Source organism: Pichia kudriavzevii, chromosome 2 (assembly GCF_003054445.1).
Source record: "Pichia kudriavzevii chromosome 2, complete sequence".
NCBI classification, from domain to species: Eukaryota; Fungi; Ascomycota; class Pichiomycetes; order Pichiales; family Pichiaceae; genus Pichia; species Pichia kudriavzevii.
Genome location: NC_042507.1, coordinates 1,886,961 through 1,911,726, shown reverse-complemented (window position 1 = coordinate 1,911,726; position 24,766 = coordinate 1,886,961). Strand labels below are relative to the sequence as shown.

Below are 24,766 nucleotides of genomic sequence, written 5' to 3'. Positions count from 1 at the left end.
AAATGACCAATCTATATATCCTTTATGAATTTAATTTTATGTAATGACTAGAACAATATTATTTTTTTGTTTACGAATGATTAACTAGAATTTGCAATAGATACGACTTCAAAATTGAACAATACAATTTATCGCTTAGCTATGCTTTTATTGAGAAATCTATTTATTGATTATAAACATAGTCGACGTAATTGATGGTTTGAATATGATTCAACGGACCATTACCGTTTCCTAACCTTGGTGCACATTTAATACCATTTTGAACATAGACAATACCGTTTCCAACTGCGTTGACTAGTGTCAAATCCTTGGCTAAGTTAGAGGCAATAGCTGAAGATAGAGTGCAGCCAGTGCCATGCGTGTGTCTAGAATCAATCATCTTTGAGTTGAATTTATAAAACGTTTTTTCTTCAGAAATAAATAAAATATCCGTCAACTTTGAATCACCCCACTGCTGATGTCCACCTTTGATTAAGATATTGCTAATACCAGTGTTTTCATGTATCAATTGACACATCCCAAAAACGTCATCCAAGTCTAAAATACTGTTTTCATCATATTTCTGCTCTTGAAGTAATGTATTTACTAAACACTTTGCTTCAATCATATTGGGCGTAATGATTGTTATGAATGGCGACAAACTATCAATGATCATTTTTAGTACGGTATTATCGATAAAATCATAACCTGATGTGCTGACCATAACAGGGTCGACAACCAGATGTCCTTTGTAAGAGTACTTTTCCATTGATTTCCTCAATGCAGGAATCGCATGTTCAGTTAACAAACCTGTTTTAATCGCATTGATCGGAATATCAGTAAAGTTGGAATCCAAGATATCTTCAATTAACTGGGGTGTCGTTTTTATGGCATTTTTGACCCCGATAGTATTTTGCGCTGTTAGGCATGTGATTGCAGTTAAACCATAACATCCATGTGCGGTAATGGTCTTTAAATCTGCCTCAATTCCTGCACCTCCTGAAGAGTCAGACCCTGCAACGGACATCACCGTTTTCAGTTTACACGCATTATCCACCGCAGGTGTTTCACGTAAAACATTGAAAGAGCCGTAAATGTCAATGTCTACCACCTTATAAGCCATTGTATATATATATCAACTCCCCAGACTCGGTGATTACTATTTAGCTAAAGAAGTGACTTAAATACACCCAGTTTTGAGCTTGGACCTCTTATAGTCATGTGAAAGAATGGCGAGTCAAAACCCCGGGGCGGAATTAAAGCGGTTCGAAACAATAAGACAAATTTCCGGGAAAATATTGTCCGAAATATTTCAAACATAATTGTTCTGACGTTGAGTTGTCATACACTTATACTCCTTTTTTTAATGGACCTGTTGCATCCCAGAAACAAAAGAATGACTTTCAATAAGGAGGATACGGATTACACATTATATTTAGTGACTAATAATGAATTGATTCCAAGCGGTCTGGATATATATGGACAAGTTGAGAAGTCACTACAAAATGGTGTTACTTTGGTTCAATTGCGGGAAAAAGAATTGGATACAGGTGCCTTTATAGCCAGGGCTAGAAAGATTCATGAATTATGTGAGCGATACAATGTTCCTTTGATAATTAATGACAGAGTAGATGTTGCCTTAGCAGTTGATGCCGAAGGGGTACATGTTGGTCAAGATGATATGGATCCTGCCTTGGTTAGGAAAATGATTGGTCCACAAAAGATTATTGGGCTCTCTATAAGAAACGAGGAAGAAATGTGGGAATTGTTAAAGAGCGGTGCAGATGTTGATTATATTGGAATTGGTGCGGTCTATTCAACAAAAACGAAAAAGGTTAATAAACCTCAACAGGGTCCAAATGGTGTTAAACGTATTCTACAACTGATCAGTGAAAACAGACCCAGTTTGAAGAGTGTTATTATCGGAGGTTTAAACAAATATAATATTACATGGGCCTTGAGAGAAAGCCAATTTGGGAATAAAACTACGGATGGTGTTGCCGTTGTTTCATGTATTATGGCGCAGCATGATGCTGGTAGAGAAACTCTTGAAACTTTGGATAGCATATTGGTAGGGTTTCAGCGTTCTAATGAACATGTAACAAAGAAAGTAAACAACTCTGATTCATCAGTTGTCCACTTCATTACGAACTCTGTAGCACAGCAATTCTCAGCCAATACTTGTATTGCAGTTGGTGGCTCTCCCATAATGTCCGAAAATTTGAATGAATTTGACGACTTTACTAAGATTCCAAACATTTGCCTAGTGCTAAACACTGGAACTCCCAAACTCGAATCTCTCACCATTTATCAGAACGCTTTAAAGGCTTATAATGCAAATATGAGGCCAGTGATTTTTGATCCGGTTGGATGCGGGGCAACAGAGATGAGACGTGAATTGATGAGAAGTTTACTCAGCTTCGGTCATTTTACAGTAATTAAAGGTAATTTGGGTGAAATCGCAACATTGGCAGGTATTAATGGCGAAAACATGAGAGGGGTCGATTCGACTTTAGATTTAGATATCAGATCAGCAGTTGATAAATTCTCTAAAGTTGCAATTGATCTCAAGTGCGTTCTTGTAATTACAGGTAAAACGGATATTGTTATTAACGGTATTCTGCCAAAGGAGAAGATCGAGTATTGCTATGTTGACGGTGGTGATCCATTGATGGCAAACATTACTGCCTCTGGTTGTGCATTGGGCGGTGTAATTGCTAGACATGTTGCTTGTGTACCATATATTGACACCTTTGCAGCAACAGTTATGGCCGTATCAACTTACAAAGAAGCCGCTTATCGTGCAGGTCTTAAAAGTAAGGGACCAGGAACATTTTTAGCTAATTTTGTCGATGAGCTTTATTCTGTTTCCACATCACGGAATCTGGAGAATACGCATGTAACTTACATGTGATTATTTATTTTAATATGAATAGCATAAAATTGTATAAGTGTAAAATTTTCAGAATGGTAATTTCATTTGTGATTTATCAAATTTCTTAAACGACTTCTTTCCAACTTGGGTTCGGGTACCCCTTTTCTTTAACAGCTTCTCACCATAACTCTCTTCTTGATCTTTATTAAGCTTCAGACTAAGCTCAAGGGCAACATGATAGTCTGTGTGTTCTTGCCAATCGGAGGCTTCTATTACTTCCCCACACTCTGAACAATCTCTTTGATTACTATTTTGTGTATCCTGATAATCCATCGATGACCCCACCCCAGGCTCAACATTAGAGGTGTTGTTGCACGATTTATCATCTTTCAGTTTTGAGAAAAGATCAATAATACTCTTTTCCTCCTTCATTTGTTTCGATAAAGTATTGCTTATTCTCCCTGAAGGTAGCCCCTTATTCTCAAGATTGAATGGGGAGTCATCCCTCCTTCTTGCAATCAGAGTATCAATTGTAGCGCTTGTGGTTTGGCATTGCTCTATTCTGTGATCACAGTGGCTACTGCTTTTGTTAGCAACTCCTGGATCAAGTTTTCTTTTCTTTACAGTGACCATTAAATCGTCTAATGTATTTACCGAGTTTATATCTTTGAATAAAGACACACCAAAAAAACAATTGCTCAAAGGGTACATTTTTATACCAGGAGATAACAAGCTCCAAGTCTCTTCCAGCATACTTACTAACTCTTTTGATAACTTCTCGTAAACCTTTGTCAGCTCCTCAAAATCTTTAGGAAGTTGATTCATTGTTAATTGTTTTGAATGTCGTACACCCCTACTGTTTAAAGCTGATATCGTCATTTTCGTAGGTCGAAGTGTTGCCCCCACTTCTTCATCTAAATCTTTATTTCTGAGAATAAGTTCTCCCACAAAAACTCGTACCCACGATAATAGATCATTAGTATTCCTGACATTATTTCCCACAAAGTTTTTGTTAGACATCATAGACTTGATGACTTCTTTATTTTCCACCTTGTCCGCCAGCTCACCCCTAACAATTTTGTAAACTCGAGAAGCTAAATCCTTGTTACTTTCTAATATTTTGGATAATTTAGCTGGTGAGTCATACACATTTCTGATATAATCAATAGACTCCGTATCAAGCCTGTCAAGGACATACTTACCCGTTTTCCCACCAAAGGACCAGAAATCAGATAATTTGAAGAATTTTAAGAATTGAGGAATAGCATCATTTCTAACAATCGTTTGCTGATTAGGCTTTTTGAATCCACTTGCAAGTTTGGCTATTGTCTTAACCCTCCCAACACCACCAGAAGTTTTATAGCCAAGACGGTCTTCGACTTTTTTCCTCAATTCATAACATATGCTTGAGCCAAGCAACATCACGAGATCATCCCAATCTTCAACCACGTACTGATGTTCTTCATCCACCTCACCGTGTCCATTTTCCTCTTCAATCTTTTTACTAATAATATAGCCTTTGTATTCCAAACCAGTGGGTAACTCTTTTAGAGGGGGTAGCCTCTCAGAACTGCTTTGCATGGATCTAAAAATATCGGGATAATATTTGATTATCTTTTGGAAAACTAGCCTACCAAAATCCATAAAACTTTCATCAACACTGGCCTTTTCAACCAAATCGCATTCTTCTTGGAAAACCCGCAAAACTTTTTTGCCTTCTCTACGATATGGGTCAAGAGAGACCTTATGATCTATAGGAGAGGGATGGTGATCCAGGTATCTCCAAAATGGCTCTCCCTTTTTAAAAACAGCAGTGTGTGCGGCAATAATATTCGGACACTTTAGCTTTGCTTGCTCCAATTTGTCTGATCGTGAGATTCCATACTCCCTTGCTGCATAAGAAACCGCAATAATGGTGGTCCATTGCACACAAACTACAGGATCGTCATCTGAAAGCCCTAACCTTAACTGTTCACACTGGGCAAAAAACGCGTTAAGATCAACATGTCCAATAACCGAGAGTGGGCTTTTATAACTTTTGGTTGGATCATTCAGGTCAAGCAAATTCTTATACGTAAACTTAGATTCGTTCCTTTGCTTTAACAGGGGCATATTGCATATCCCGCTGGTCTGCTTGTCAAACTCCCTTCACGATAAAATAAACTTGGTATATTGATACTTTCCTGATAGAGAAACCCTCACAATTAATGCATTCCAAATTCATGTTTGAAAATTTATGTGAAAAAATTGCAGGCATATAAAAAGGTGCAAGTCCCCCCGTTTCTAGTTCATTTTGGCCTTTTCCTTTTGGAACTTTTATTTCATATGAGAAGCGGCACCCACAAAAGGTCCTGGTGGACTTCATGTTCAGTGTTTCATTTTCTAATGTGGGGTTGGGTGTCGCTTCTTCATCCGGTTTTCTATTCTGTTTCCGACAATGAGATATACAGTGATGACCAACTGTCGCCCCAAGCGGAAATATAATGACAGATTCGACACTTAGCCAAACACTGAAAATTCTGATCGTATATTTTGTTACTGGTTGCTGAATGGAATAGCCGCTTATTTAAAACAGTTTGAAATTGTAGAGATTTAGTTTTTCTGGTTTTCTCCAGTTTTTTCACCTAGTAAACATATTGTAGCTTTTATTTCGCCTTATACATCGACTAGCTTTTAGATATTTTAACCACTGTATTGAATGTGTGTATGTAACGAATTCAATGATACCAGCCGGGCTAGTTTATTTTGTGTACCCGTTAGTTGCTCTTCAAAAAAAAAAATGCCGAATTTTTTTTTTTCAGGTTGAGCTTGAATTTATTATTTCTATAACTATCTATTAGCTAAACTTTTGTGCATTTAATTAGATTGGACTATCATTACAAATGGACTCGGAGAAGGCTATCCAATTGAACACATTTGACATTTGCCTTCCCCTTCCTTACCGTGTTGTCTTTCTGATCAATGCGGGTGTGGCTTTATGGCATGTCAACTTGTTTACATGCCGAAAATTAAACATTGATGTATTGATGGTATTGAAAATTGCACCACAAGAAACCACCCTTGTCAAAATGATGAACAGGAGTTGGAAACGATTGACTACAATCACCCTAGTCAATTTTTTTTCATACCTTCTGTATTTCACTTTAACATTTAACGGTCATACTTTGCTTTTGGTGGATTGGTTTCCCTTGATTAACATTATTACGGTTTTTGTGATTCTATTAAACCAAACACCATCTGCAGAATCAAATAGGTTATCTCAAACTATAAGGCGCATAATAAAGGGTAATATTGATGTGAATTTAAGAAATAACGACATCCTTCTCACAGATACATTCACCTCCTACAACAAAGTTTTAGTAGATTTTCTTATTTATATGTCAGCTTTATTTCTAGGGCTTCAAACTTTACCTTATGGATCTGACTTATACAAACAACTTTCTAAGTCTCACTTACAGATTTATAATTTGGATACAATCTTGGCCAGTTTTCCGTCGGTATTAAGACTGAAACAGTGTCTACAGGAATACAAGGAAAGTAAACGAATGAATAAATCACATTTGTACAATGCTATCAAATACTCAACTGCATTTCTACCTACTATATCTATGATCTTATACAAATCAGGTATCATGCATACACAGTCATTATGGTATCTGTCATCATTCATCAATTCAGCATATTCGTTTTACTGGGATGTAACCAACGACTGGAACTTCGGTTTTTTTCTTAAGTTTTTAACCAATCAGCCACATCTTGAAATGTTTAGAAGTAAGATGGTTTATAGCAAAACAGTATACATAGTTGCAATCATTGCAGATTTCCAGTTGAGGTTTTTGTGGATTTATAAGTTAATTTATGTTTCTGGTCAGTATAATGGGGGATATAAAGATTTTTTTGTTCTTTTATTCACATCAGAGATTGGTAATTTCATCCTGGAGATTTTGGAAATTTTTAGAAGGTGGGTTTGGGTTTTCTTGAAAATCGAAACAGAATATGTCAAAATGCTTTCATCTAAAGAAATAACTGAAATGCAGAATCTTGACTAACAGAATACATATACATTCAGCTGTTGAAGAACAATAAATAATGTTTATTTTTACATCTATAAAGTTTAGATTATGTTTTCTATTCTCTATCTTTGTTTCTTCTTTTCTGTTGTTTTTGCTTGATTTTCAGATTATTAACCTTTCTCTCTGTCGTTGACAAGTATCTGAACTTTTTCTTTTTCGGCTTTTTAATCTTTTCAGTTTCTACAGGTGTTTCACTAAGACCCATCAATTTTGCATATTTTTTAGCTTTCGCAATGGAACTATTCAACACCTCATCGGCCTTGGAAAGATCTACATTCATTTTTTTGGTAATATCAACAGTGATGGAGTTTGGGTTTTCTAAGCTTTCAATGGTAACTTCAGATGTGCCTGTAACTGGAGCATCTTGGTTATCGATTTCGTAGATCTGTTTCTTTAGTATTCCCTTTGCATGATCAGATTTTTTACTTTTTTTTTCAGTTTCTTCAGTATCGTTATTTTGATCGTCCTTTTCAAATCCACCCCATTCCCCTTGAAACTTAACGCCATCCTCCTTTTTACCGTTTCCATCAGCATCGTTCTCCTCTTCATCGACATTGTCACTGTCTTCTTCACTGTCACAGCCTTCACTCTCGGAATTTAAAAATGGATTTAGTTCTTTTGCAGCCTCTATTTCTGCCAATTTTTGCTGAACTACCGCCTTTCTCTCTTCCCTAATCCTAGCTCTTTCTTCTAGTCTGTCCTTCTTTGCTTGTTCTTCAAGATATTCTTGTGCTTTCTTCTTTCTCTCCAACTTACGTTTATGAAACCCCGTTAGGTAATTTTTACGATTTTCTTTATCGAAAACAACTTCTGCAACTCTATTCTTGAGCTTCTTTTCTTTGTATCGTTTCCCCCCTGTTAGTATTTCTCTATTAGCTCTTCCCATATTGGATATTTGCGTGCTTTTGAGCCCTTAAATGACTTTCTGGTGGAATATTTCTAAAGTTAGGAGAACAAAAAAAGTTACACAATAAATAATTCATGTACGTGAAAAAAAAAAAAGCTTACACTTTGGAAATAGAGAGTCATATTTTAACATATTATGCTGCTGGTGACAATATGCCAACTATTTTCATAGCCAAGGCGGTATACCTACTGACTATATGAAGCTTGTAGAACCAACTATCCTATTTGTCCTCTTCGATTTCCATTTCTTTCATAATTTCACGTAAAGTCAACTGTCTTGAATCTGCAATCATTTGGATCAAGCCCATACTTAAATCCTTCAACTCGTTATATTTTTTCAACTGACGAATGTGTCTTTTCATTTCCTTCTCATAGTCCGGGATTATCTGCTGGCCTGTCTTCTCAGAAAGCTCCTGTGCCAGTTTTGCATGCTCCTCCTTTAAATTCTGGAGCTGCACTTCAAGGCGACGAATATTTTTCTCCAACCTGAGGTTAGGATCTACGCTGGACGATGTGGCCAGCATTTCTCGAGGTATAACATTATCAGGCATTGTCTGTTCTGAGAAAATCTATGTGTGATGTGCTGTATGGTGAAAGAAACACAGAGAAGCCTGGTGTGAGTATAAAGATGTTCGCAGTTTGAGCCTCTAATGATAAAATTAACAGTGTATATTCTTAAATGTTTACTGAGTGTTTTTATAAAAGTAGTATATGCAGCACGAATTTAATTAAGCTAGTAAAGCGGTAATGGTTTATAGAATATCATGATTAGCTTCCTCTTTCAATGAGCTCAACTGTTGCTCTAACATTTCTATGGTTGCCTTCAACTCTAAATCTGACATTTTGTCCCTGGCTCTGCCTCCAAGAGACTGTCGGAACTGTTTACGGTGTTCATCGTTGTTTCTATGCAATGTACGATCCGTGACACGTTCACGCTCTTCGATCCATTCCCATAAACTGGATTCACTCATCAACATCCTATCATTGGAGTAGAGCTCATACCCACCTGCCGGTTTGGATGGCTTTCTGACCTTGTCACTCAGGACGATTGTAAACAAGATAAAAATAAGAATAAACTTTAGATCGATCTGTTCCTTGATAATGTCCAGGTATGATTTTGGTTCAGGTGGCATTTCAACAACAGGCTGAGAAACCGGCTCAACTGAAGTCTCAGTTAAGGTTTCTTCGGCATTCCCTTCTTTCTCCTTCTTTCTGTCTCTTTTTTTAGATTTACCAACAGCGGTAGCAGTTCCACCAGCTGAAATTTTTTTCTTTAATTCAGTCACCAGTTGACCCAAAGATTCCTTTTGGCCACTGATGGTACCTTTCTCAATTGCACCCTTAATCCAAGATTTACCAGACCAGACAATACTTGTTACAATAAATATTTTTGTAGCATTATTTGCAGCCCAGCTTAGGTATATTTTGGTTTTGACTTTAAAGTTATTACCAGACGGAACATCAGGAGAATCCGTTAGTTGAATGACCAAACAGTACTTGTTAAAATCTTTATGTTCAATATCTTCTTCCACGAGACATCGGGTTTGCTTTGGCCCAACAGGAGCATTTAGCGGCTTAACATAGCTGTAGTTTCTTTTATTCCCTGAAAACTTAGGTATATCACTGATATCAAAATTCTTTTGAACTTTGAGCAAATTTTGTACAAAGGAAACATCATCACCAAATAATAGGCCATAGACTAACCCTAATGGTGCGTTGATGACATCATCTATGATCTTAACATCCGATGATTCTGGAGTATAGCCATTAGAAGTTTCCGGATGTGCTTTAGGTCCTTCAAAGGGTAATCCATTGAATATGTTCTCATTGGCGGTTTTTTCATCATTTCCGTCATCTTTTACCATATTTTCCGGGTCAGATATACTGGTATCTGTATCATCGTTATTTGCAACAACAGTTCCCGTACCGTTTGATTCAGGTGCTGCTGTTGTGACATCACCGCTTCCTGATGTTGATTTCCTTGTAACAGGATAAGTTGGGGCATGGTCACCCCCAAAATCTGTATCATCAACGTATGAAGAATCACCAGATAATGATTCGATAGATTCAACTTCATCGTCATCATCAAAGTCCATACTGATGGTATCATAACCTTCGTTATTAATAGTTAGTTTCCAAACTTTGTTAATTAAGTCAAAAGTAGGATCTCTCGATAAGAAAGAGGCGAAAACAAATTTATCATGCAAATTGCTGAATTCGATGGCATTTGGTATACCGACAGTTTTCTTTTTCTGAATCTTCAAAATGGAGTTTAGTGGAATAATAATTCGGGTAACCAATCCCAAGATATTTGAGTAAAAGCATACATGCTGGTCAGTCAAATACAATTTTCCCTGAATTAAAATGTCTTTGCGGTATGCACAAGTAAAATCTTCAATAAGGATCTCATCAGAGGGTAAGCCGGGAAATGCACTGTGAAATGCCTCCTGCCTCTTTTCGCTTGGCATTCTAACATCCAATTTTTCAATCAACGAAATTCTTTTTCGTGGAGATACATCAGGGTATTCATCCGTCATTGTAGAAAAGGCTGAATCTGTCATAATCTTTTTACTTGACAGAGGCAGCTTTAAGCGTTTTTTCAACTTCATACTGGCTGACATTGGAATAGACCCAACCGCACCTTCATCTTCATCTGATGACAACATTGAAGACAAAGAAGCTCTCATCTGCTGCTTCCTTGAGGGCGACATTGAATTTCTGACTCTCCTCTCTCTGTCTTCACGAGTGATCTCCAGTCTTGGACGTGTTGGAGAAGCCTTTTTGTAATTCAGTGTATCAGCAGGCTGCCCATTCACCAGAATCCGTGTAGTATCATCCTGATTTAGCAACTGTGTTTGATTTTTAGGGAAAGCATCGAGCGTGAGACTACCCTGTCCAAGGGTTTTGATCAAGGGTTGCTTAATTGGGACAAAGCTAACCTTGTCCAATGGACTGTCGCCTCTTTTATCTTCACTGTGACGGCCATTTTCTGCGTCTAATGATACATGACTATTTTTAGAAATTAGGTCGTTATGGTTTTCCGCCTCGTTATGGTTCTCATCGTGTACACCAGTGAGATCTGTAAAAGATTTCCAGTTCAAAGTATTTAAAAGGCTTGAAAAAATCCCAGTATGCTCCTTTGAATCATTTGAAGGATTGTTATCACCGTTTGCATCACCATTAATTGAAGAATCTGACGGGTTTGGAGTTGAGCTATGCAGGCGCAAATTTGTATTAGACAGATGCGGAGCCTTTGCCAATTGGTTAGCGCCATGGTTTATAAGAGCCAATTGTGTTTTTGGACGGATACTATCGTGTTCCCCCTCAGTTATTGAACTTTCTCCAGCTGTAGTACGTGTATCTGTTCTTTGTGAAGTCTGAAGTTTACTTATGCTTTGTTTATGTTGCAATGAAGACTCTGGGTCCGAAAGCATGTCCGAATCTGAATCATCTACACCATCACGATTACCATTGATATTACTATTATCATTATAATTGGGTCTATGCTTACGCCTCAGTGATTTTATATGACGATTCCCCAAAAGTTTCCTTCTTGCAGCCTCCAATTCTTCTGCTTCTGACCTCACATTTTTGATGGAATGAACATTGGGCAGTTTCACCTTAGATATGTCTATATTTGCACTTTGAATGGTGAGCTCCCTGTTGTTTTTACTATTGGATAACAGTCCATTTGGAACAGATTGTGATTTGATCATTCTTTTATTACTCGACGTGGAATTTGACGACTCCATTGACCTTTTATAAGAGAACCTACTAGACTGCGACTTTCTCATTCCCTTCTCGTCAGACAATGACGCTGTAAAGGTAGATGCAGACCCTGAATCAGAGTTGGATTTTGCATGTCTCTTAAAAAATTTTGTTAGCTTGTTGCTTTTCTTCCGAGGAGAGGCTTGCAAGTTTGTTTCCGAGGGTGACTCTGCAAGAGGTTTGAGTGGGTTATGAAACGCTGGACCCATTAGGAAGGAATTATGTACTGTACGCAATCGAGATCCAGTTAATGCAAAAGAAGATTTATATTATTACCCCTGATATAATTCTGTAAGTATGTGCAATCCATGAAAAGGTAAAGAAGAACTCTCCACCACTCCCTCTCTCTCTAGTCTGGTGTCGGTTACAAAGTTTGTTGGACCAATTGTTTAGATTTCAACCTTCTGTTTCGGGGAAGGTAAAATTCAGGTGGAAATTCGCGGCTCGCTGCATCAATCCCCCCCTCCCCTTCCCCCGATTTTACACTATCGTTGAATCGCATTATTTTTTATAAAGGCATGAGCAATTAAAGGTTATACATTTGGTTATTTGGTGAATAACAGGCTCAGTTTAACGGTCTTCTGCCCATTCATTTTCTCTTCTGATGGCAGCCTCCTCCTCAGGAGTGAAGTCGTTGACTATATTGAATGTCTTTCTAATATCTTCTGGGGATTTTCCTCGGATCATCTCGGCAACAATCTTGCATCCGGCATTAAGAAGAGGTTTGATATTGAGGTAGTTTGCAGCAAGGATGATTTCATAGAGCATCTCCTGGTCCACATTTAGGAAAGACTTGTCCCAGGGATCGATTGGGGCGGATTTCTTAGAGTCATCCTCTTGGTCTTCCTCGGGGAAATCGGTGTCTTTGTAGTGTTCACACCATTCAAGGATGTTCTTCATCACCGCCGAACGAACGTTTTGTGTAGGAACTTCGATGATGTTGTTCGAATCATCCTCGTCGGAGTCGGAGTCATCCTCGCCCTCCACTGGGAGTAGATTCTTCAACATGTTTTTAATCACCAAAGACTTCTCTGCAACTTTCCTTTCAACTGTGAAACGGTCATTGTCAGATGTAATAATAACAATCGTTTTATCAGCTGCCATATTGTTTTTTCCCCTCTACTCTTGTATGTTTCTGTGTGCTTACTTGGTTGTTTGGTAGAAGTGGCCAGTGTTGTCAGTGCAACGGTACAACAAAAAAGCTCAGCTTCTTTATTCAACTGATGTATTTCTTGCCCTCCTCATTTTTAGCATTTTCTCGAATTTCTACTTTTCACGTTTTTTAAAATTTTTTTTTTCTAGGGATTTCATAATTTTTCGATTTCTTCAGTAATACGGCAACCGGTCCTACAGTTTTTCTAGTTAAAGAATCAGTAAAACATTACGCTAGATATGTCTGCTTCTAAGGATTTGATTTTGGCAAAGATTTACAAATATTTGAATGATCAAGGTTTGCAAAAAACTGCTGCTGCACTTGCAAAAGATTCAAAGTTAGATTTCTCAAAAGTTGAATCTGGAAGCGTTCCGCTTGAATCCTTTATTGCCAATGAAGAGTTGCTAAGCAAAGACAAAGTCGTGATGACGGGGGACAGTTCTTCAGAGTCTTCAGAATCTTCGGACTCTTCAGATTCGTCAGATTCGTCAGATTCGTCAGATTCGGATTCTTCCTCTGATAGCGATAATGAAGATGTTGTGATGAAAGATGGTGATAAGGATGTTGATGAGAAAGCCGAATCTTCCTCACCTTCATCTTCATCTTCTTCTTCTTCAGATTCGGACTCATCTTCTTCTTCTTCTTCAGATTCGGACTCATCATCTTCTTCTTCTTCAGATTCGGACTCATCTTCAGATTCAGACTCAGATTCAGATTCAGAGTCTTCTTCGGACTCTGATTCCGATTCTTCGTCATCAAGCGAGTCTGAATACGAGAAAGAAGAAGACAAAAAAGAAAAACCTGTTGTTGAGGAGGAAAAAATGACAAACGATAATGACTCTTCCTCTTCCTCTGGCAGTTCATCATCTTCAAGTGATTCAGATTCAGATTCAGGTTCATCTTCTAGTGATTCAGATTCAGATTCATCTTCTAGTGATTCAGAATCAGATTCAGATTCAGGTTCAGGTTCAGGTTCAGGTTCAGGTTCATCTTCTAGTGATTCAGCTTCAGATTCAGATTCAGATTCATCTTCTAGTGATTCCGATTCCGATTCATCTTCTAGTGATTCAGACTCAGACTCAGACTCATCCTCTAGCGATTCTGACTCAGGTTCAGATTCAGATTCATCAGCAAGCAGTTCTGACTCTGATTCAGACTCTTCGGACACAGAAAACAAAAAAAGGAAGACTGAATCAACTGAAGAACCGGATGCCAAGAGATCCAAAACTGATTCAAAAGAGAGCACTACATCTAGCTCCAGAACCCAGACACCTGAACTGATCCCAGCAGGTGTAGATGAATTGCAGCCTGGTCAAAAGAAACATTTTTCTAGGATAGACAGATCTAAGGTTGGTTTTGAAGCCGAAGATTTGATGGATAACACTTATAAGGGTGCTGCTGGTACTTGGGGTGAGATTGCAAATGAAAAGCTGGGTGCTGTTAGAGGCAAGGATTTCACCAAAAATAAGAATAAAATGAAGAGAGGATCGTACAGAGGTGGTTCGATCACTATGGGTGTTGGTTCCTATAAATTCAAAGAATAACTGGTTTTTTGCTCTTGCTATACAACAATTAATCAGCATGTTAAACTTTCATTAAATATAACTATTTAAATAAATCTAATTTGTAAACTTTAATATCTTTCTGAAGATCAGATATATGATTCTCCGAGGAACCAGAACAAAAAAAGAAAAAAAAAACAATTAATCTAATTTCACAGATGAGGAAATAGACTTTAGAAATTTAAAATTCAAATTTGGTTTTCTAAGTAATTTACTAAGATTGGACTCTAAAACTTTTAGCTGACCTTTCTTTATCTCGATAAGAAACACGGTCTTCATTCACTTCCTCTGCCATCAACTTACAATGACATCCGTAGGTGCAGCAGAAGCACTGCAAGCCACCGATAAACTTGAAAATTTATTCTCAGACAACAGTTCTGCAGACGACACAGATTTGGATCAAGAGCAGAGTGTTACGCCACCGGCAAAACGTAGAAGGAAACTGCCACAAAAAACACAGGAAGCTATTGATCAAATCAAGGAGACAAACAACGACGAAGAATATGAAGAAGATGAATTGTTAAAGATCAGATTAGACAGGCCAAGTGATTTTATCCCTGATTCTGTCTCTCATATCTTCGCAAACAATGATTTCTCGTACCTAAGGTTGAAACCTGATCACCCAGCACGTCCAATTTGGATTAGTCCTTCAGATGGTAAGATCTATTTGGAAAGTTTTTCTCCGTTGTCCGAGCAAGCCCAGGACTTCTTAGTTACAATTGCAGAACCTGTTAGCAGACCAAATTTTATGCATGAATATAAAATCACTACACATTCATTATACGCTGCTGTTTCTGTTGGTTTAGAGACTGATGATATTATATCGGTTTTGAATAGGTTGTCGAAAGTGCCTGTGGCAACTTCAGTCGTTGATTTCATTAAAGCGGCTACTCACTCCTATGGTAAGGTCAAATTGGTTTTAAAGCACAATAGATATTTTGTAGAATCTTCTTCTGCCGAAATTTTGAGAATGTTATTGAAGGATGATGTTATTGGTAAGCTGAGATTAGTACGCACTGATGAACAAGATACGGATGCCTTGGTTCAAACTCAAGCCCCAACTCAAGGAGATTTAGTCATCCCTGGAACGAAAAAAAATGGGAAGTCTGAAGACAAAGTACAACAAGGGGACGATGCAGCTGGTGACGATTCCAAAGGAGCCGATGAAGTTGAAAATATTTATGCTGACGTTATTGCAGAGGCGGAGGACGAAAATGCCGATGATACAGTTCATTCTTTTGAGGTTGCGGCCGAAAATGTCGAAACTGTCAAGAAAAGATGTCAAGAGATTGACTACCCAATGCTAGAGGAATACGATTTTAGGAACGATACACGTAACCCTGATCTTGAGATAGATTTAAAGCCATCCACCCAGATTAGACCGTACCAAGAGAAATCGTTGAGTAAAATGTTTGGTAACGGCCGTGCGAGGTCTGGTATCATCGTGTTACCATGTGGTGCTGGTAAAACCTTAGTTGGAATTACTGCAGCATGTACCATTAGAAAATCTGTCATTGTTTTATGTACATCATCGGTTTCTGTGATGCAATGGAGACAACAGTTTTTGCAATGGTGTACTATTCAACCAGAAAATGTTGCCGTTTTCACTTCAGAGAATAAGCAAATGTTTCGAGGTGAATCTGGTTTGGTGGTGTCGACATACTCAATGGTAGCAAATACTAGAAACAGGTCGCATGATTCCCAAAAAGTGATGGATTTCTTAACTTCTAGGGAGTGGGGCTTTATCATTCTGGACGAGGTCCATGTTGTTCCTGCAGCTATGTTTAGAAGGGTTGTCACTGCGCTAGCCACCCATGCGAAGCTAGGGTTAACTGCTACCTTAGTTAGAGAGGATGAAAAAATTTCAGATCTTAATTTTCTTATTGGACCAAAAATGTATGAAGCAAACTGGATGGAGTTATCGCAAAAGGGGCATATTGCCAAAGTCCAATGTGCTGAAGTTTGGTGCCCTATGACAAGTGAATTTTATCAGGAATATCTAAGGGAGAACGCTCGGAAAAGAATGCTATTGTACATCATGAATCCTACTAAATTCCAAGCATGTCAATTCTTGATACAGTATCATGAAAGCAGGGGAGATAAAATCATTGTTTTTTCAGACAATGTCTATGCTTTACAAGAGTACGCTTTGAAGCTAGGCAAACCTTTCATTTATGGCTCAACACCACAACAAGAAAGAATGAACATTTTGCAGAACTTCCAGTATAATGAAAAGGTCAACACTATTTTCCTATCAAAGGTGGGTGATACATCTATTGACTTACCTGAAGCAACATGCTTAATTCAGATTTCCTCACATTATGGTTCAAGAAGACAGGAGGCACAACGTTTGGGTCGTATCTTACGTGCCAAACGTAGAAATGATGAAGGTTTTAATGCTTTTTTTTATTCTTTAGTTTCCAAAGATACACAAGAGATGTATTATTCCACCAAGCGTCAGGCTTTCCTTGTTGACCAAGGTTATGCATTTAAGATTATCACGCATTTGCATGGCATGGAAGATTTACCAAACCTTGCATATGCATCTCCCAAAGAACGTCGGGAGCTATTACAAGAAGTCCTATTGAAGAACGAGGAGGCGGCAGGTGTCGAGCTCGGGGAAGATGCTGATAATTTAATTGGACATGGGGTCTCTAGAAAACTCAAATCAAGTTCTACCAAAAACCAAGCGTCCATGGCTGGTTTGGCTGGTGGTGAAGATATGGCTTATGTTGAATATTCTAGAAGTAAGAAAAATGATGAAATTTCACACCATCCATTTTTTGAAAAGAACTACTACAGAAGAAGAAAAAGGTAGGTATTTCTTGTTTGACTATTTCTTGTAGCAAAAATAAAAAAACAAAACGTGTACATTCACTTTAAAATGCTTTTCTAAATAAAATACGTTTCATACCATTAAAAACAATATTTTTAAAGTATACAAGAAACCTTTATAATACAAAAAAAAATAATAATAATACAGTAACATCTAAATATATCACACATGGGTTATGTTTCCTCTTCCCTGTCATTTTCTTCCTCTGCTATGTCTTGCCTATTTATATCTATGTGGTTGACGCTAGATGAATCTACATGTTCTTTGAGTTCGTTATTCACTTCGTTGACAATATTTTCTAACTCTGTTCCAATATCGAACTTGAAATTGACAACATCATCAAGTGTTTTGGTAATATCAACAAATAGATTGGTTCTTCTTTGCTTGATCCTTTCAACAAATTCTTTAAAGTCCTTTTCTGTATTTCTCCAACTCCTTTCGACTAGCATTTTCTGCCTTTCTTTTTCCAAAGTAAAGTTTCTAATTTCATCTTCTCTTTCCTCGATATCTAGCAACATCCTACTTGAGTCGACTTCTAATCTCTCCCTAACTTCCGCATACTTTTTGTCTGATAATAAGACATCATCTGTCAATGTTTCTAGTTGGTTTGTGAATCTCATAGCAGAATGATTCAAATCATCAATCTGCTGACGAAGTTGGAAGGCAGAATCTTGATTAGACCGAGTATTCGTTTGAATTGAAAGTCTTAAATTTTCAAGTGGGCTACGCAGCGTTGATAGTTGAGGAATAATATCATTTGGTGGGCAACCTAAGTTGGATTTTAAACATCCGTCGTTTATCTGATTGATTATATATTCGGATGATTGCGGAAGCGTAGGAATATTGAGAAAACCAAAAATCCTATAGATCATTTGGTTATAAGTATTAATTTTTGCTTCCGTCTCAAAAAATAATGACTTTAACTCTTTATTTTTCTCTTCAATTTTTATCTTAATTTCTTTTTGAGTTTGATCTATATGATTCAAGCTATCTGTGAGTTTATCCTTCTCATTGTGAAGATCTTCGATATCTTTTAATGTCAAACCTTTGCTTTCCAAATCCGAAATGATATTCTGTTTTTCCCTCCTCGAATTATTGATAGATTCATTGACATTTTGCAGATCGAGTTTGAGCTTATCTAGTGTATTCTGCCATTTTTGTTGATGATCCTTGAACATTTCGATATGCCTCTGTAAATTGGTGACATCAACTTTAAGTGCTTCGCCCCTTTTTAGTTGAAAATCATAAAGATCCAAGTTTTCGACTAGATTATCATACGTTTCTCTCAAATTATTGTACAATTCTTTGTTCAATGAACATTTTCTTTTGATTTCCTCAGCATATTCGGCATATTCATTATTCATTTCATCAAAATATTCTGAATAATCGTCATCCCCAAAAGCCAAAAAGGCCTTGTAAGATTTCAAAGCATAACTGATAAAAAGTTTGTTTAAGATGGACTGCTCACTGGTGATCAATAAGTCGTCAAACCTCTCATCTGAACATGCATTGTGTGATTGGGATTGGGATTGGGACTGGGACTGTGAGTCCTGAATCGAATCAATGTCTAGTTCATCTAACTTGAGTGAATCCTTAACTAGTCTTAGCATCCAATGAAGCATTCCCAAAAAAGCAGGCCAGTTTGAGCCAACAGCACTCAATTGAGACTTGGTGATTGTTTCAAGATACGGGTACTCTAAAAATTTCAGCAGTGTATAAAATTCGTTTTCTGAAGGTCTGCTGAACTTGTAGCCGGGATCTAGCTTTTTGTACAGCCATTGAAATATTAGCTCAAAGTCTTTCTGAGTGGGTTGTGATAACGTTTTGATTGAAAGCTGACATCTCATGTCGATATCAAATTTATTACTTGATAAGTATTCATATAGTTCGTTCTGTGCATTTTCAATAAACCTATGACTTTTGAGGGGCCTTGGATCCCTCAATTTTCTTCCATTGTATAGTCTGTTTGAAGAAGACGTTGTTATATTTCCACTTGATGAGGGGAGTTGGACAGACTCACGTCTGTTATTTGTGCGACGGGTAGGAAGGTTCGATCTTGTGATTGAACTTTGAACAAGATTCTGGACAGATCTCCCTGTGGGTGTGTTTCTCGCAGATGATGGTGTGTTGGGTATAGTTGACTTTCTACTAGATACTTGTGTTCCTGTATTGTTTAATGTATATGCGCTAGCGTTGCTTAAAAGTGATTGACGCTTGGAAGCCGGAGTCTGATTGGCATGTCTTGGTGCCCCCAATTTTAAGCTGTTGCCATTGGGCACCAAACTCAACCTTCTTTTTTTCCTTTCATTCGACATCTCTGGCTTTTCTGGGGATCTCACCATACTTTTTGGATTGGATAACGACATTCTCCGATTTACAGCTGACTGTGAATACGATGATGTAATTGGAGAAAAAAAGCTGTCTTGTCTTTGTAAAAGACGAGACCTGCTGGTATTTCCAGGACCGATAAGACTTCCATTCCCAGTCCCGCTATCCCTAGCCCTTTCCCTGTTCATAGTCGTTCAGATTAAGTTTGACACTCTGAAATACTGACTTGTTTCCCTGTACTTCAGTTGTTTGTTTTCATTTTCATGTGCTTTCTTCATGTTTAGAAATTATATTTGCAGAAGTGCACGGATGTTTTTTTTTTTTTTTTTCATTCCCCAGTTGTCAAAATTTCCCCTCCAGCCAAGATAAATACATACCATGATGGAAAAGTGGAAGAAATTTGGAAGAAAAACGTGACAGTGAGGCATCTAGGTAGCCTTGTGATGTCGGCAGTTTTATCTAAGAGAGCTAGGAGTGTAAAGTTTAAAAGATTGACCAAGCTAGAATCCAATTGCCTCCATACGAAGAGATGTCCGGAATCATCCACGCTAAAATTGCAAGATTTTACAAAACATCTCCATGCCATAAATACAAACACCTTCAAACCTTTGTCATTAGATTACGGAGCAAACCAGCTCCATTCGGGTCTTCGAGATGGATCAGATGTGGATAAGCTGTTACGTAAATTACTAGAGAGATTTAAAAATGTAAACTTTGCCTTCGGCTATGGTTCAAAAGTTTTCCCACAAGGTAAAGATGTTGATGTTTCCAACTCACAGATCGACATGATATTGGCTGTTCGTGATCCTGTATCCTGGCATGAGTACAACATATTGAAAAATGGTGCCGATTATTCATCTTTGAAATATTTAGGGCCACGAGCTGTTAGTTATGTTGGAAAATTAGGTGCTGGGGTTTACTTCAATCCATTTGTTAATGTGACCGTTGACGGTGTTCCCCTGGAATTGAAGTATGGCGTCACATCCAAGGAGTCGATTGTTGATGATTTAACAAATTGGAGTACCATGTACCTGGCAGGCCGGTTGCATAAGCCAGTTGCAATATTAGAGAAGGATCCAATGCTGATTCTCCTAAACCAATACAGTCTCACCAGTGCTTTTAGTTTGTCATTGCTTCTGCTACACACTGTTGAGAATCACAGTGTGGACGAATTTGAGATATTTCTGAAAATTGCTGGCCTGTCATACATGGGGGATCCTAGGTTAAAAGTTAACGGTGAAAACCCAAATAAAGTCAGGAACATAGTAGAGAACCAGTATGGGCTCTTTCGAGAATTATACAGGCCAATTATGACCAATATGGTTGAATCTAGATCATCAAAATCTTCCACGTTTAAAACCAAAGTAGAGAAGGAGCAACTAGCTGAAATAATCATGAGCCTTCCACGAGGGTTTCGTTCAAAGATATTCCAACATTATTCTAAAATTTCCCAAACAGACCCAATTTCAAATGATATAATACTCAACCCAACTGTGAAAGGAATAGAAGATACAAATGGCAGACAGAGATTATCATATGAAGAACTAAGCAATACTACTCTGGACATCAGCAAAATATCGAATAAAGATTGGGAGTATTTACCCATCAAATATAAACTGACAAGTTCACCATTCCTACAAGCAATGGTGAATGAATTTTATGGAAACCCGACAAGGTTACAAAACATAATAATAAAATGTATAGAAGAAACTGTCGGTAGTAGTGCCCTTGTGCAATCTGTGAAAGGCATACTAACAGCTGGGGTTGCCCGTAGCTTCAAATATGCCATGGCCAAACGTGCCAAATATAAACAATCGACAAAGAAAAGCGTTTAAATAGAATGCACACCGACAAATTTTGAATATAGAAAATAACTAATACTACACTTTAATAATCACACTTTTACCTTTAGTAAATGCTGCTGCAAATTTGGTGCCGTCCAGATTCCAACTGATGTGGGAGATATGACCATCAGGGCGACCATGTTGGTAGAGACCAACTTGTTTAATTTTATCACAGGAGATATTCCAAATGGACACACTTGCCGATGAATCACCGGTAGCCAATATCACTTCCCCATCTGGCGATACATGAGACGCTGCGTACAGTATTGGCTGTCCATCGGCTATACATGAGATTGCCAATGTTTGGTTGTTTATAAAATCCCAAATTCGTATAGTACCGTCTAATGAAGTACTCAATATATACCATTTATCATCAAGCTTGATCCACTCCAAATAGGTAATTGCCAATGAGTGGCCCGATAGGACTTGCAGGCTGTTCGTTGAGTTACCCTTGAAGATTCGTATGATACCATCTTCGCTGGCTGAGCATAACAACCTCAAGTCTTTGTTATAATTGATAGCACAAACGGACTCCTCATGGCCTATCAAAACACCAACTATCGAATGTTTAGAATCTACTAGCTGATTCACTAGTAACGAGTAATTTGGGCCTGGTGTTATAAACTTCGTATCATCCAACCAACATAAAGTGGTACCAAAATTCTGAATTGAATCATCGACTGTGTTCACTAGCAACGAGAAGTTGGTCAAGTTTTTCCAGTTTTCTTTGTCTAAATGTACAGCTATTGTTTTGGTTGTTATGTCCCATACAATGACGATATTTCGGATGTCGATTGAAATAAGATACTTGTTATTATGAGACCATTCCAAAGCTACGATTGGCCAGTGGTGCATTGCGAAAACCGTCACCAAAGCACCCTGACTGGACCATAGGCGTAATTCACCATTCTCGTATGCTGTGATCAACAGCTGGCCATTAGACGACCATTGTGCCAACAACACCTCTTTGCATAAGGGAGACGCAGGCAATGTCACTGCTGTGTTTGTTTCTATATCAACAATATCCGTCTGGGTGTTGCACGCATGCGCTAATGAGATGGTTCCGCCACTGGTCGGTGAAAAGGAGATAGAATTTGAGGGATCCAATACTTTGTATTCCTTGATGACTCTGATGAAGCCTTCATCATCCTTTTGTTGCTCCTCCTCTACCCCTTGTTCTTCCTCTGGCAAACGTTTTCCTTGTTCAAGTTTTTCTCCATCATCAGTGGACATTATGGATCTCTCATTCGCTGTCTCGTTTTCTTTTATTTCATGCAAAGCAGTGAAGAAGTTGAAATTCATATTTATAAGATCATCTTGGTCCAGTTGCGTCTTGGAAGATTCCACCAGCGATTTCATCTTGGAATAAAGTATTCCCTTTTGGATGAGGTCGATTAGGCACCCCAATGGCACGTGTTTCTCGTACGTGGCATCCAAAGTGTGAACATCGGTCTCGTCATCCAATGCATACGCAGAAATCTCAAGTCCTGCTTCTTGAAAGTATCTCCAAATGAGATAGTTCACCTCGTCTGTGGTGATTGACATACTTTGCTGCAAGAAGATCCAATACCGGTAATGACCTTCTCCCCAAACCAAAAACGTTGTCCCTTAGTAATTACACGTATACGTTAACGTGTATGTCTAATGTATATCTAGTGTAGAGTAGGTACGTATATGTGTATGTACGTATATTTGTATATCTGTATGTATGTTGGTTTACATCACAAAGAGCGTCTTCAAGCTCAATGCAAGTAGTAGCTTCACTGAAAAGTAGAGTTCCGCACTGCCCCTCGATTTTTTTTTCTTCCCCCCCCCCCCCCCCCCGTTTTTGTCATCACTTGCACCCTCTCTCGGTTTAATCTCTAATCAAGCTTTCTCTATCAAACTCTGTCCTTCTTTGGACGACTTCAACCGCAGAACAAAGCAAGATACACTCTTAGATGATAGCTAATGAGTCTCCTGTGTAGCCTCTCTATGGCATCGTTTTTCCGAGGGTATGTCCCCGAGACGGTGCGACTGAAATACAAGGACGAGCAGATGATTGCAGTGCACTTCAAGCGACGGTCTGGGTACCTCTTTTCCGGGACATTGGATCTCTATGACGATGGCGGCGAGTACAAGCTTGTGATTCGGAACTACCAAGGGGAGTGGGCCGGGACGGTTGTGTTTGCAGACATGAGAAGTGACGGGCTGCGGTGTTTTGATATGCAACGCAACAGTATTATCAAGACGCTCTACCAGTTAAAGGACGAGGAGTATGTAGTCTATGTCAAGGTTGGCGAGGATGAATATGTGATGATGCACATGGAGCTCTGTCCTGGCGACGAGGAGATACTGGAGAGAGTCTTGGCGGGATAAGGTGGTGACATTCCCAACTGTATTTCTATATTATGTACATGTATACAAGTGTGAATATAATTTTATATATAATGAATAAACCATATATATATATATATATATGTTAAACCGTTATAAGTCAAAGATGAATTAGAGAAGCGTCAATTACATGTCTCTCTCCCATTGGAGTTTCCTCTCCTCTCTCGCCTTACGAGCAGCAAGGGTCTTCTCTGACCATCTCCGTGCATGTCTCTTCAAGAGTTTGCTCTGTGCTTTCAGTGTCTGCGGATTTGGTTTTGTGGTCAAACTGATAAAGCCATCACTAACACCAAACTTCTCCCGCATCTGTTTCCTAGTGGCACCATTGTCCCGCATTTTCTGCAGCTCACCCACAACAGAGGCATCGTGACTATACTTAGTTGGCTGTGCAATTCTGGATATCACAGGCATGTAGTGGATATTCTCTGCAACATACTGGGTCTGCTCGGGGTAGTAGACGTCCGAAGTCTTCCTAACGTCGGACTCGGGCAAGAACGCCTTCGGGGTGATCTCCGGGTTGAGAGAGGCAGGTGCCGGGTGGAAGAAGAGCCCCTCTGGGAGGTTTGGTCTGAGATTGAATGCTGATGACTTGGCATTGAACTTGTTTGGCGTCGTCGCAAGCTTGGGGATGCTCGAGCTGTGGCGGACAGAAACTACGAGACGGTTGAACATTGTCTATGGTGTCTTGATAAGTCGTCTGGTGGCAATAGTAGTCCTCTAATGGGAGCGTCGTTATAGTTGATGGTGCTGGCACTTGTTCACCAACAGGTATTAGATTGTCTGAAACTGTCCTCCTTTCTCACCTTCTCTTTTTTTTTTTCATTGCCCATTCAATTGAGAAATTGCCTATTTTCTTTTTTTTTTCTTTTTTTTGGCCTATTCTGTTTTCAGAGAGTGTAAAAAAAGTAAAAATTTGCATTTCGTATTTCCGCCCGTGCACCGGCACCGCACGTGACTTTTTTTCTTTTTTCTTTTTTCTTTTTTTTTCCTCTCCCCCACCGCACACTTTCCTCTTTCGGCGCATGTGAAAATGTAACGGTTCTTATTGGCTCGTGTCAAAAAATCG

At 38.5% G+C, this 24,766-nt stretch overlaps 15 protein-coding genes across 15 annotated transcripts; 6 read left to right on the top strand and 9 right to left on the bottom strand.

Moving 5' to 3' along the window:
- Window positions 1–163: 163 nt before the first annotated feature.
- On the bottom strand, window positions 164–1,102 carry C5L36_0B08980 (uncharacterized protein; the record flags this gene model as incomplete). The annotated part of the gene is made up of 1 exon (XM_029465274.1): window positions 164–1,102. The coding sequence occupies one exon, from the start codon at window positions 1,100–1,102 to the stop codon at window positions 164–166; it is 939 nt and encodes a 312-aa protein (XP_029321133.1).
- Window positions 1,103–1,345: 243 nt separating this feature from the next.
- C5L36_0B08970 (uncharacterized protein) lies at window positions 1,346–2,893 on the top strand (the record flags this gene model as incomplete). The annotated part of the gene is made up of 1 exon (XM_029465273.1): window positions 1,346–2,893. The coding sequence occupies one exon, from the start codon at window positions 1,346–1,348 to the stop codon at window positions 2,891–2,893; it is 1,548 nt and encodes a 515-aa protein (XP_029321132.1).
- Window positions 2,894–2,941: 48 nt separating this feature from the next.
- On the bottom strand, window positions 2,942–4,966 carry C5L36_0B08960 (uncharacterized protein; the record flags this gene model as incomplete). The annotated part of the gene is made up of 1 exon (XM_029465272.1): window positions 2,942–4,966. One exon carries the CDS (start codon window positions 4,964–4,966, stop codon window positions 2,942–2,944), a length of 2,025 nt encoding a protein of 674 aa, XP_029321131.1.
- A 770-nt stretch (window positions 4,967–5,736) lies between these two features.
- Window positions 5,737–6,903, top strand: C5L36_0B08950 (uncharacterized protein; the record flags this gene model as incomplete). Its single annotated transcript, XM_029465271.1, has 1 exon — window positions 5,737–6,903. One exon carries the CDS (start codon window positions 5,737–5,739, stop codon window positions 6,901–6,903), a length of 1,167 nt encoding a protein of 388 aa, XP_029321130.1.
- Window positions 6,904–6,982: 79 nt separating this feature from the next.
- C5L36_0B08940 (uncharacterized protein) lies at window positions 6,983–7,813 on the bottom strand (the record flags this gene model as incomplete). Its single annotated transcript, XM_029465270.1, has 1 exon — window positions 6,983–7,813. One exon carries the CDS (start codon window positions 7,811–7,813, stop codon window positions 6,983–6,985), a length of 831 nt encoding a protein of 276 aa, XP_029321129.1.
- Window positions 7,814–8,054: 241 nt separating this feature from the next.
- Window positions 8,055–8,384, bottom strand: C5L36_0B08930 (uncharacterized protein; the record flags this gene model as incomplete). Its single annotated transcript, XM_029465269.1, has 1 exon — window positions 8,055–8,384. One exon carries the CDS (start codon window positions 8,382–8,384, stop codon window positions 8,055–8,057), a length of 330 nt encoding a protein of 109 aa, XP_029321128.1.
- A 201-nt stretch (window positions 8,385–8,585) lies between these two features.
- C5L36_0B08920 (uncharacterized protein) lies at window positions 8,586–11,810 on the bottom strand (the record flags this gene model as incomplete). Its single annotated transcript, XM_029465268.1, has 1 exon — window positions 8,586–11,810. The coding sequence occupies one exon, from the start codon at window positions 11,808–11,810 to the stop codon at window positions 8,586–8,588; it is 3,225 nt and encodes a 1,074-aa protein (XP_029321127.1).
- A 361-nt stretch (window positions 11,811–12,171) lies between these two features.
- Window positions 12,172–12,705, bottom strand: C5L36_0B08910 (uncharacterized protein; the record flags this gene model as incomplete). Its single annotated transcript, XM_029465267.1, has 1 exon — window positions 12,172–12,705. One exon carries the CDS (start codon window positions 12,703–12,705, stop codon window positions 12,172–12,174), a length of 534 nt encoding a protein of 177 aa, XP_029321126.1.
- A 288-nt stretch (window positions 12,706–12,993) lies between these two features.
- Window positions 12,994–14,298, top strand: C5L36_0B08900 (uncharacterized protein; the record flags this gene model as incomplete). The annotated part of the gene is made up of 1 exon (XM_029465266.1): window positions 12,994–14,298. One exon carries the CDS (start codon window positions 12,994–12,996, stop codon window positions 14,296–14,298), a length of 1,305 nt encoding a protein of 434 aa, XP_029321125.1.
- A 322-nt stretch (window positions 14,299–14,620) lies between these two features.
- C5L36_0B08890 (uncharacterized protein) lies at window positions 14,621–17,134 on the top strand (the record flags this gene model as incomplete). The annotated part of the gene is made up of 1 exon (XM_029465265.1): window positions 14,621–17,134. One exon carries the CDS (start codon window positions 14,621–14,623, stop codon window positions 17,132–17,134), a length of 2,514 nt encoding a protein of 837 aa, XP_029321124.1.
- Window positions 17,135–17,325: 191 nt separating this feature from the next.
- On the bottom strand, window positions 17,326–19,668 carry C5L36_0B08880 (uncharacterized protein; the record flags this gene model as incomplete). The annotated part of the gene is made up of 1 exon (XM_029465264.1): window positions 17,326–19,668. One exon carries the CDS (start codon window positions 19,666–19,668, stop codon window positions 17,326–17,328), a length of 2,343 nt encoding a protein of 780 aa, XP_029321123.1.
- A 255-nt stretch (window positions 19,669–19,923) lies between these two features.
- Window positions 19,924–21,315, top strand: C5L36_0B08870 (uncharacterized protein; the record flags this gene model as incomplete). The annotated part of the gene is made up of 1 exon (XM_029465263.1): window positions 19,924–21,315. The coding sequence occupies one exon, from the start codon at window positions 19,924–19,926 to the stop codon at window positions 21,313–21,315; it is 1,392 nt and encodes a 463-aa protein (XP_029321122.1).
- A 45-nt stretch (window positions 21,316–21,360) lies between these two features.
- C5L36_0B08860 (uncharacterized protein) lies at window positions 21,361–22,869 on the bottom strand (the record flags this gene model as incomplete). The annotated part of the gene is made up of 1 exon (XM_029465262.1): window positions 21,361–22,869. One exon carries the CDS (start codon window positions 22,867–22,869, stop codon window positions 21,361–21,363), a length of 1,509 nt encoding a protein of 502 aa, XP_029321121.1.
- A 429-nt stretch (window positions 22,870–23,298) lies between these two features.
- C5L36_0B08855 (uncharacterized protein) lies at window positions 23,299–23,682 on the top strand (the record flags this gene model as incomplete). The annotated part of the gene is made up of 1 exon (XM_029465261.1): window positions 23,299–23,682. One exon carries the CDS (start codon window positions 23,299–23,301, stop codon window positions 23,680–23,682), a length of 384 nt encoding a protein of 127 aa, XP_029321120.1.
- A 144-nt stretch (window positions 23,683–23,826) lies between these two features.
- C5L36_0B08850 (uncharacterized protein) lies at window positions 23,827–24,372 on the bottom strand (the record flags this gene model as incomplete). The annotated part of the gene is made up of 1 exon (XM_029465260.1): window positions 23,827–24,372. The coding sequence occupies one exon, from the start codon at window positions 24,370–24,372 to the stop codon at window positions 23,827–23,829; it is 546 nt and encodes a 181-aa protein (XP_029321119.1).
- Window positions 24,373–24,766: the final 394 nt, after the last annotated feature.